The sequence below is a fragment of the Chroicocephalus ridibundus genome, chromosome 2, assembly GCF_963924245.1.
Source record: "Chroicocephalus ridibundus chromosome 2, bChrRid1.1, whole genome shotgun sequence".
NCBI classification, from domain to species: Eukaryota; Metazoa; Chordata; class Aves; order Charadriiformes; family Laridae; genus Chroicocephalus; species Chroicocephalus ridibundus.
In genome coordinates, this window is record NC_086285.1 from 19960508 (window position 1) to 19972635 (window position 12128).

The window sequence follows — 12128 nt, forward strand, 5'->3', positions numbered from 1 at the left end:
GGACGACTTGCGTAGCGCTACACACCGTGTACTCGCACATAAGCGTTACACAGGTGTATAAAGATGTTTTGGTGCCAGATGGACCTATTTTAACCAGCATTCAAGGCAGTACAATTTAAACAACATCCTCAATCCTGGAGGACTCCCGAGGTTGTGTAGAGATATCTTTTCTTGTCAGGGGTCTGATTTGCCCAAAAGTTGCAGCTTTCCCCCACAATGAGCCTCTTGTCCACCGTGGACAATGCAAACCATGCAGAACGTGGGGCTGTGAGCTACAGAGCCCTGTGAAAGACGATGTCAGCGAGTACCACGGAGGTCAAGGCTGTCATTCCAGGTGATATCTCAGCTATTCAACAATGGGAAGCATAATTATCTGAATTGCGATCAAATGGTAATATAAGAGGTAAATCAGCACAGAGCTAAACTGAATCACATAACTGTGTACTCTATAACAATGGGAAACACAAGGAAGGTGCTCAGTTAATTACAAATTAAGTGCACACGGTCAGTGGAAAAAGCAAACTACAGTGAGATATGGAGGCTGGAAAACGGCCAGGCGTAACATGTGAGTTTACATGACTAGTGCCTGAACCGAATGCCTGATTTTAACACTGCCTGGAAGGTCCAGCATGTGGATAAGGTCATTTATCATTCACTCAGGGCTTCATTGGTAAATCTGTGTTACAAAATAATAACTGATAGGGCAGCACAGGGCTTGTTGCACTGGAAACGTTTTTAGGGGAGGCTGGACTTTGGTCTCAAACTGCTGGATTAATTTTAACCCCTTTAGGTGCTATTTGATCACCCACATTAGTGCTATGCTTGGCATTTACCCTCTGCCCTAACGAAACTGAGATTTGAAAGAGAAACAGGTCCTAATTGCCGCGCACTGGCGACCACACGGAGCGGGAGAGAGGGAGCATCTCCAGCCAGGCAGAACGTCATCGCCAAAAGATAACTCTGCAGCCTCAAAAGGAAGCGATGCACGTTCCAGGTCCTCACGGCCAGCTCGGGCTCTGCAAGGTTATGGCCAAGATGCAGCCAGGCAGGACAACTCTGAAACCTGCACGTCAGCCAGGCAGTGCCTGCTCCTCACACAGCCCGGCTGGGCTCTCGCCTTCTCTGGCTAAACCTCCTTTCCTGTGTCTTCCAAGAAGAGCTGCTTACAAAGTTTGATTTCAAACAATTGAATGAAGTCTGTCTATCTCACATCTAGATGCTGCAGATGAATCTGAGTTTTCACTGAATCCAAAGTTTTCACTGCCCAGGAAGCTTCTCGTGCGTCCGAGCTGCAGCAAAGACATCAGCCTGTTCACAAACTCAAAGTATTGGGCTCAAGATAAATAGTACCTAAAGCAGGGTACAGCCACAGCCTATGTCAGCAGGAGATGGCTCTCATAAAACACACATTCCCCAGTAATAGTACAACTTCGTCTGTTCTTAAATATCTAAATATTAATACTCTGCATATGTCCAGCCAGCTAGCTGTGCATTTCAGATGTTTTGATGTTTTATGTATTTGCAGCTTTGCCTTTTCTTCTTCCCCTTTTTTTTTCCTCCCCCTAAGCAGCATTAGTAGCTGCCTCATTTTTTTCAGAGAAAGTAAAAAGGGTGAAATCATCACTCAGCCCCAAGTCTTTGCTTAAAATGAGCAGCAGGCCTCAGTGACTACTTATTGCATAAATGCCTTAATAGTCAGAGGAAGAGCAAAGAGAAGATGGATCCGTTACTCAGTGGGAAAAGACAGTTTCTAACAAATGGCAGGGGAAAGCAGAATTTTGAATGCCTTCCTCATATCAGACTTCACCAAGAGAGTCAGCTGTGACCATGTGTCTTTCATAATTAATACCAGCAACAAAATCTAAATAGAGAAGGGATGAAACCAGACAGTGCGCTGGGTCTCATGAATCTCATCCCAGGCTACTCCAAGAACTAAATCATGAAAATGTCTGTGTTGTTAATATTTGTCTGAATTCACTCAGGATGGGTGAAATACCAGAAGATTTGAAAAGGTCCAATGTTGTTCCTGACATTAAAACACAAGAAAGGATTTAGGAATTAAGATCAGCTAGGATGATCATCTTTCCAGAGCAGGGGGAAACCTTTCAAATGCCTAGAAGATTTTAAAGATGATTAACTGCAAAAATGGCTCTCGGAGTTAATCAGAAGCTTAAAACCTTACCATGCCATTGAGTAAAAAGCTGTACTTGCACTAGGATTTACAAATGTTTGTCTGCAAGAAATGTAACATAATCCTTCCACTGCACTCAGAGACGGAGCACCGTGTCCAGCTTTGAAAATCCCACTTCAGAGGAGACGTGGGCCAACCTGAGGGAGTCTGGAGGGTAGCAGTGGAACTCCTCAGGAGCCTGGTGACACTGACGTTCCCATCAGATCACCGTTTGTGTATGGATACTGAGGCCTGTTTTTACTAAAACACTTCTGAGTCCCCTCAGATTCCACAGAATCCAAACTCTGGGAAAGATCATACAAAGAAAACCTAAATTGTTTCAGGTTGAATGCTTTGACTGAAAGGGAACTGACATCTCCCAGAGAAACTGATGTGAAAATGTCTGACTCTGCCTGATACCAATTTCTAACAGCTGTGGTGCTGCTCAGGTATTCCCACCATAACACAAGCACCCTAAACCAAAGTCTCTTCTAGAAGAGAATTTGAGTTTTCACATTGATTTTAAAACCCATGTAATAGGGCTTCAAATAATGCTGGGAATTTGGATTAAAGAAAGTTCTATCAATCTCATCACTTAATTAGCAGGCAAGAATAACAACAAAAGATAGGAGCTGACTTTCTAGTCTAGAAGAATACCGCAGTCCATCCACCAAAAAAGAAAAGGTACATAAACATATCAAGTACAAGGGATTTTAAATACATGGGCATTGCTAATTCTTCTTATCACATTTGCATGGTGTTCTTTCCAGTTTCAGACAAGAACCTCTCAACTGTAGAACCCTGTCTTGCTATCATACAAATAAACTTACTAAAACTGAACTCACAAGTAATATTTTAATCTACTAGAATGTCCACAACATTAAATAAAAGCATGAATCTGAAAGTTATTATTTCAATTCAAAACTCTTAACTCTTGTTTTCATAACAGGAGACATTCAAAAATTATACGTTACATTTATAGGGTCAGTTCTGGGCAGAAAAAAACTGTTTTGCAGAAACAACCAGAAAAGGAGGTTTGACAGTGGGACTGGACTAATATTTCTGAGCCTTCTCACCCATATTTTACAAAATTAGTCCAGATTTAAATTAGTCCAGATTTATATGGTGCTTTCTGACTGCATCTATTGAAACCTCTAATACAGAAATACTATGTTTCCAATTCAGTCACGGCACTTAAGAATTGCACCACGCTCTTAAATCACTATAAATATTGTACATACATTAAAAAGTTATATACTCTGTATGAAATATGTACTCACATTCTACATATGGGAAAGTGATATTGGTAAGTATGGAACAAGGATCATTTAAATATCTACAATCTGTTCCACCTCTTCATTTCCTTAAATTATTCTAAACTTCAAAACGCGACTGATTTGAGAGAGACACAACTTAAAGAAAAAACAATCTTCAAAAAAATTATACCTCATTTCCCCCAAAACTGTAGCATGTCCAAAATTCCCCCATCTAGATGGTTTAAGTTTTTCTTGAGTTGTGGGAGGAATTGGTGGGAGTTTTTTCCTACCCTATATTATTAGCCCTTATAGTATAAGAAACAGAAGATCCTGAGCTTCCCAAGGGGATGTATAGTGCTCTCCTTCCAATCCTGCCAGGTCCCAAAGGAAGAGATTTCAAAGTGGATATACTTTTGCAATTGAAAAATAGTTCTCTAAGCAGCGTAACTACTGTAACCTGATTTCCAATGCACCTTTTTTTTTTTGCTGTGATTGACTACTGACTTCATAAACTGAATTATACTCAGGTTGCAGCACGCATTCAGGTCCAAAAAAGTTTCCATCAGAATTCACACAATCTCCTCCACAGTCTGAATTTGCCTCTCTGATGAATTGCCTGAGCTGTGAGGTACAACCCCAGCTTGTCCCTGGGGTATGGCTTTCACGAGGTCTCACCCACACATGAACTCTCTGACGTGTATGAAGGGTTGAGCACACACCGCAGCTTTTCCCTGAACGTGATATTAATCAGGTCTTCCTTCCCCACCCAGCCAGCAATTTTCCAGAAAATTATAGAAAAATATAGACACGTACTATTTGACAGGTACAGAATGTGTATCCTATACGGCATTCAGTGTATACAGTATATCATAGAAATGCAGTGGTTTCGAGACACTTACCTCTCCATCATAATTGCACAAATTTAGATAACGGGTCAGAAGGTTACCGATGAAGGAAAGCCTGCCAGGGCGTTTTGACATGACCAATTTTTGCAGGAAATCATGCTTAAAAAAAAGCTAACGTATACTTTATGCTTAAGTCTGAGTCATGATCTCATAGCAAATAAGAACAGAGGTTGGCCTATCATTCCTTACCTAAATAAATATCCAGACATTCAGTTTTCAATAACCATAACTCCAGTTTACATACTGCATAATCTTAATTGGAAGTAAGCATGTTCAGTTGCCCTATTCATCCTCCAGGTGAAGTCATACATCAGCGGCTTTAGAAATAAATGTACACGGATGATGAAGGAATGTCTACTGTCTCATACCTGGTCCCCATTTCTGCAATGCAACTATAAATTCCAAGAGTTATTTTAATAATGTTCTTTTCCAGCATGAGAAGTTTTTTTATCTAGATTTCCTTTGTATTTTGATATCTAATAGTCCATGATATTTGTTCATTTCTAATACCAATATACTAAAATGAAATAATACATTCCTTATCAATTTGCAAAGCTATGTGTCTCAAGCTTGAAATTTTGAACACTTAACCGCATTAGGATGCACGTATCTGATACCAACCCTACTTTCATTACAGTTTTTCAGACTACTGTACAACACAATAAGATTTCTGATTTTATTTTCATTTTAAGATGGCAGTAAAAATTCTGCATTTTAAAAGCAAAAAAAAAAAGTACTGGCAGTAAAAAAGACAGCTAGCATTAAATCTGTGAGATAATGAACATTTGTACATACAAGTACTTATAAGATCTGCATTCTCTGTCTTGATGAATATTAAACAGTTGCAGAGGAAATACAAATACTGTAGGCTAAATACAGACATTCTTTGGTTTGCTATTCTTTTAATAATGAACTTCCTTGGAAGGCTAACTCCTAATCTTACATGTGTTCTGTATTTGTAAGTACATCTCTGTCAGGAAATGCTGTGAAATGGAAGTTCCTGACAGATAAAGTCCTTGGCCTTCAAAATTCCATAGATATTACTTGAATGTCAAACAGAATCATTGCCAAACTTTGCCCATGATTCAATATCTCTTTATTTAAAAACCATAACAAGCTTGGATATAATTAGTAATACACATAGGGATTATATAGTCATTGTTATGTTGGAGTTTGCCATAAAATTAAAATGGGGAAAACATAATTAATTCCACTTTTTATGGTGCCGTTATTGCTTGTTTTGCATGAAGAGCCCATAGATATGAATCCCACTATATCCCTAAAGTCCTTTGGCCCCTATCTAATAACTAGGGATGGGGCAAACCAGTTTTTTCTAGTTGCGGATCCAAATGAATATGAGATACCAAGAGTTTTAGTCTAAAAGTATTGGCCTTGCATTCCAATTACCATAGTCTGTAAAGTAAAGTGCAGAGGAGAAACCAGGGAGGAAAATCTAGTGGAAAAAAAAAAAAAACAGAGTGAAAAATAAAGCAAGGTGAAACGATGTGAAGCCAAATAATAAAGCAAATATCAGAACTCAATAAAATGGGACAGAGAAAGGAAATTGAAAAGATAGTCATTAGTATATTCTCTGCTTTTCTTGAAGGAAAGTGTGGGTGACAAATTCATGAAGTTCTCCTATTAGTAATGTATCCCAGAGGTGAAAAAAAATCATATTTTAATTGATTCAGCCTTGAAAGAGAAAATTAAAAATAAGTTTTCCTGTCTCCATTTTTTCTTCAAACCAGCAAATCCTAAAACGATGTTGAGTTTCCAAAGACAGTCACTTGCCAGATGGGAAACGCCAAAACTCAGACTGTTTCTGCCACCCTGTTTCCCACCCCATGTGCACGTGCGCTGCGGTACAGTCTTTCCTTCCCCCCCCCCCGCCCCATCCTTGGCACGGGAGATCATCTCATTCCCTACAGAAAATGAACAGGGCTCATTTCACACGCATGGAGTTGAATGCTTCTATTCTGAACGTGAACTTGGGGTTCCTGTACTGCATGCTTGTCAGACTTTGGTCTAAAGACCAAGCAACAAATTTTGTAGCCTGGGCCTCAGTATTCCTCATTACTGTATTAAAGTAGGTAAATATTTGTGAAATGCCATTCTCACAACAGCCCCTATAAAGTAAGGATTTAATTCTACCCCTTCCTCCCTTTTTTAGCAAGATGAGAAGCTGGTATCCAGAGAAATTTTGATCAAAGGTGTTCATTAAATTCAGGTGAAGAGCAACAGGTCAGTACAAGACGACCTTCCTGAGTCCTTTGTACTAGTCAGTACTTCATGCAATAAAAATCACAGCTGACACTGACTTCAGTTACGGTTATGTGTGTTCAGCACTGCAAATCAGACCCGTTGTCTTGGACTTGAACATCCAAAAACTAAAATGAAAAGCAAATCCACACAGCCAGCATTCCCCCGTGAAAGCTGAGGCAGCGTCCCTGATACCACACAGAGCTCTGTGGCAGAGGCAGAGAGATCCGCTCCAGCCTTTACCTGTAAGGACTTAATTTCTCCCCGCCACAAGCTGCCTCCCTGCTTATACAATCCAACTTATCGGTTTAGGGACAACTCATCCCATGCACTACACAAGGCAGGGATCCTATGTCAAAAAAACCCCAACAACATATAGTGGTAATTAGAATGAGCTGTCATGATCCTTTACAGCCCCATTACAACTGTAACTGCAATTTTGGATTTCCTATCTGTTAAGCACTGAGCTTTGCTGGATTGCTGTCTGTTGACACCACTCATGCATGTTATCTCTTTAGTTTTAATTTAAAAGAATTTCAAAGAATCCAGAAAAGATACCATCATGTTGCTCATGAAGACATGCAAAGCTCACCAGTAGGAACCAGTCATGTGGTCACAGGTTGTTCTCCTGCACATGGAGCAGGATTTGAAGGGGTAACGCACACATGGGGCCATGGGGTTTCACTGACATGACATGACAACAGATGCAGGTTGGTCCAAGAGATCCCCCCTCTTCCACGTCAGGTTGTTCAGGACCACGCTCCCCACCTGACAGAGCCTCCCGCTCCCATTTCCCCATCCCAGCCCCTCCGACCCACCTGTTCTAAAATCCAATAGTCCTTTGCCATTTTTATCTCCTCCAAGCCCCATCCACTTCCCAGGGAGCTCTCAGCCTCCCCTCACCATGCCTCCCTATTTCAGCCATCACATTCATCCTGTACCTGCCCTCTGGCACCTCTCCCACGTTCCCTTTTTAGATTGACAAGACCACTCGAACACCCTTTGGCTGCTGCTCGTGCTCTTGTGTTACTCAGCCTCGTCCCAGGGCACTGCTTTATGGCTCCTTACCCTTTGCTGTTTCTTTTGGCTTCTGCTGTAGCTGCCACCCCTCCACCATCCAGCTCTACACCTGCTTCACACAAAGCGTCTTCCAAATCCTTTTGTCCAACACTTGGACTCCATTGGGGCCCACGCAGCCAGTCCCATTTTCAGAGAAAAGCCACACGGTCTGCAGTCCCGTTTCCCTTGTAATACGCTCCTTCAGAAGAATCAATATTTGTTCTTCAGCATCTCTTGCAAAAACAACGCACAGTAACGTCTTGCGTAATGTACACAAACCATCCCAATGCAGACAGCCAGTACCTAACAGGGATTAACTCATGCTCCAGAAAACAGTGAGCGTAACGCTATAAATACTCAAAGCACATGCCAGGTTGCAGCACTACCGAGAGCCACTAGGTTTTTCTTTTAGAGAAATCTCACCTGAAACACTGAGCAGTGAGTGCAACCCTTGCTTTTAGTTGCAAAGCACTATATAGCCCCAAAACATTTAAATAAAATGACTAAAAGCAGGCCCCAAGAGCTCCATAAAAATCACATCCCTTAAAAGGACACACTTGCTATTCTGTAAATGATAGAATCATTTGAAATCTCAAATAACTTCCTTTCCTCAAGGCGCTAAATAAACGAGCGAAGACGAAGGGGACAAACTACTGTTTAAAAACCTTTAACGTGGTGAAGACCCTACTATTACAGGGTTTTCTAGGAAAGTTTTCAAATTTTATAAAACTTGACTGGGAAACATAATTTACTATGGCACCAAGAAATATTTGTTTACCAGGGGAGAAAGTGTTGTACATCTGCTTCTTTTGGAATAAAGGTTTTAATTTCTTGCATACATTGCAAGACCAAAAATGAGTTTCCACATTACATCGCTAAGTAAGTAAGAGGGTCTGTGAGTGAGACCAGAAGTTTAAGCCCTCCCACCTCCAGGTTTTCTATTTGCTCTCTTCTGCCTTTAATAAAGTGCTTCAGACCCAGTTTCCTTTGTAGAAACAAACAGATCATCCATCTCCCCGAGTAAGATTAGGTGTCATCACTTCTCCCTTCTTTGTGAAATAATAAAAGTCATACTGCAGGGAAAAAAAAAAATCTTTTAAACCTTATTCATCCAGGAATAAAACCTGTAACCTTGGATGCTATGTGTGTGCAATGAAAATACACAGTTTCAAGTTACAAAGGTCTGTAATTCACACATCTTTTTCCTAAGGATTTAGGACGGAGGGGCAGCAGTTTCTATTCTGGGTTGAAAGGATTCTGCTTCTCATTCATCTTTAAATATAAAACGTATTAAAAGTCCAATTAGAATACTACTATTTTTATTTCCTAATAGAATGGCAACTTACCCTCATTTTTCAACGTGCAGATTAAATGGCTACTTTTAAATGCAGTTTTTAGGACTACTGTCACAAAAACTAAGTTAAAAAGAGGCAGTGGTAATGTTCCTGCAGTCCATTGCTTAACAGATCAGTGAAAGTAGATCATAATCTTATATTATCCTCCACATTTGTTTGCAATCTGAAAGCATATAAGCCTTTCCAAATACACTTGATCTGTTTAGCTTTTATGCAAGGAATCAACTCACAGCTCCCTTGTTAGGACCCACAAACAGGAGTTTTACTTGCAAGGTTGAATGAGATTCTGTGCCTGCCGCTGATGTCTATTTTCTCATGTTATTTAATCTTTCTTCTTCTTCTCATGCTTGCTAATAATTTCAAGTCATCATTTCAAATAAAGCTTCACCATACACGGTCACATTTAGACTGTAAAAGATTGTGATTAACCACTTTGACAGACCAACATTTTTAGCTTGTACACAGCACCCAGCCACAAATGAACAACAAAAATGTTTTGAGTCTTTTTATTTTGAAAATAAATGCTTTATGTACCAGAATCTGTCATTTAGAAACAATACACACACACAGAGACATATACACACACACATACACACCCCCTATTCTACAGTAATTGATGTTTGGGGGTTATTAAAAAGGCAGTAATTGAAAATGCATTTGATTATTCCTTTTGCAGGATGAAATAACTGGTTACCTTTCAGGAAAGGAGCCCTCCGTGGCACAAGCACTTCTGTGATTTCCACCTGCTCTTGCTGATGCTGTTTAACCAGGTTTCCTTCGCTGCCAGCTCTCAAAATCTTTTCACCTAGCCTAATTTTTCGTGATCGGCTGTTAAAATCTTCTTTCCTCGACAAAGGCGATTTAGGAGCCGTATTAGCGGACAAAGGTCGAGCCAAGCGAGAGGGTTTGGACATTCTGCCTGTGCAGGAATGTACCTGCTCCAAAAGCAATTTCTAAAAAAATAATAAAAAAAAAAATCCTTCCCGGCTCACTTTCCAGCAGAGAGGCTGGGGAGTTCGTGTGTGCAGCGCAGCTGGATGTGAAGTGCCGTGCTGCCAGCCCGATCGGTTTTAAACACCAGGCGTTGTTGGGTGGTCACGCAGACAGTTTCCCGGACCTGTGGAATGTAAATGTGTGCTGGGCTAAAACAGACGACTGTGCTCTGGTGCTGGGTCCCAAACGCCCCGTGGGGAGCGGATGCTCTTCCAGGGACCGTCTCCAGCTCCTGGCGTCCACGGAAGAGCAAAGGGGAATGCCCCACCTACGCAGGTACAACGTGAAAAACCACCCAGGCGCGGGGTTACCTCTGTGCGGGGGACCTTCCCGCGTTCCTCTCCCAACCCTCTCGCTCAGACAAATGCTTTCTTGTTCCAGCAGATTTCTTCATTGTGCGCCAAAACCGCACCGCTTCAGCGCTATACGGTAAATGTCTGATGTTAAGAATCTGTTTGCCTTTGAGTTGAGCACGGTGGGAGCTTAAATCGGATTAAATGATGCATATTCTCCTACCTTTGTATTTTCTAACTCACCAAAATAAACGAAGGCTTGACAGTGAATATATCATCTCTTTTTGGAAAATGGCCCAGATCCCTTATTGTTACCCAGCATTGCTTAGGAAATAACACTGCACAGAATATTGCCCATTACACTTCCCTCTTTCACTCTTACACCTAAAAAAACCCTGGCCTCTTGCACACTACAGATAACCATGTTCTCTACTGACTCTCCAAAGAAAAAATTCCTGACCCCAGGCTACACTGCTTCCAACCTCAGTTCCTGGGTGCTTTTCTTTGAAAAAGCCTAGGCAAAACCTGACTAACTTTCTCTGCCAGCCCTGTGCTCGTGAATGCTGCCAAGGCTCACAATATTTGGTCACATGGAAAGAAAATTCCATTCACCATAATTCTGCAAACAGCTTCCAAAGGAAAAAAAATACAGTGTAAACCCGAGAAAACATCACAGCTACAGTTACAGTAAAATCTTCACACTGAAATTTAAAATGTTTTCCTCAATATCCCAGGCAACCAGTATCAATAACAGAGTATGAGGGACCATTTTATTTCAAAGCTAGAACAAACATAAGCAAATCAATACTACCAGACCTAAAGTTATTTAGCTAAATAGTTATTTAGGAGAAACACTTAACAAACAAAAAGACAGGAAAACATGGCTAAATTATTACGGACATTCCTCATTTTCTGAGATGGCAGTAAAATATTTTTGCATGCTATTTCCATATTCTTTTCAAGAATCCCACATTAAGGAGGTAATTGTTTATGCTTCATCTATAAAGCATATTGTCTATTGCTTTGTTGCCCCATCAAGAATGGGAGAGATTAAGTGCAATACAGCACGCCTTGCCATGATATTGATAACATTCTGCATATTATTTTATCAACACAGTAGGAGCTCTAAGTGTGTGGGACGACTTCAACTCTCAAGGAGGGACTTGACGGACAGGAGAGTAGCTGGGCTGATTAGCAGTGCTCAGGCACAGCAGGTCATGCAGAAGAAGATGGAGAACAGGAACAGGAGTGAAACAAGAAGATGAATGGAGAGTTAATCACGTAACTGGAGTGAGGAAGAAGTGAAGAAGGCAGAGAAAAAGTGAAAGCCTGTGTATGTGAGAGCTCAATCGTACTGAGCCTAAGAAGTACTGTCATGCCCTCTAAATATCTTGGACTGTTTTGCAAACGCTTGTTTTGAAGATCTTCCACTATGATTTCCTTACCAAACACAAATACTCTGTTCTTAAGAAGAGTTTTTAAGCAGTGATAATAATGCCTCTGATACGACACAGACATATTTCAATTCTCCCAAACACAGGGCAATTGTGATACAAAATCCATCTCTGAATGACAACTTCACAATGGTGTTTTGGTTTTCGAGTCAGTACTGCTACAGAGAAATCCTACTGAGATTACTGCACATTGCACATTCACCCAAACTGAGCACCCTTAGCACAGGGTGCTCTTGGAAAAAGCATCCTTATCTGTCAAGCAGGAGTCTAACCAGACGGTCACATTACACGTAAACTTAAATAAATTTAATTTCTACACAAAGCAAGGACATCATGAATTCAAGTTTTTCCTAAGGGTCTCTCTGTAGCAACATAGCAACAAGA

At 40.8% G+C, this 12128-nt stretch overlaps 1 protein-coding gene across 7 annotated transcripts in view; it reads right to left on the bottom strand.

Annotated features, from left to right (window-relative positions):
• The window catches only part of KIAA1217 (KIAA1217 ortholog), a 371004-nt gene that overhangs the window by 233460 nt on the left and 125416 nt on the right, over window positions 1-12128 (bottom strand). Inside the window, exon 1 of one of the 7 annotated variants that reach the window (XM_063324648.1) lies at window positions 9699-10024. The exons of 3 other annotated variants lie outside the window; for them this stretch is intronic. In XM_063324648.1, coding sequence (XP_063180718.1) covers window positions 9699-9918 — 220 coding nt within the window. In that variant the 5' untranslated portion in view covers window positions 9919-10024. Of the gene's footprint in view, window positions 1-7658; window positions 7678-9698; window positions 10025-12128 lie in introns of those variants that run through there. 3 more of the 7 variants (XM_063324663.1, XM_063324652.1, XM_063324666.1) reach the window with 3 other exon arrangements.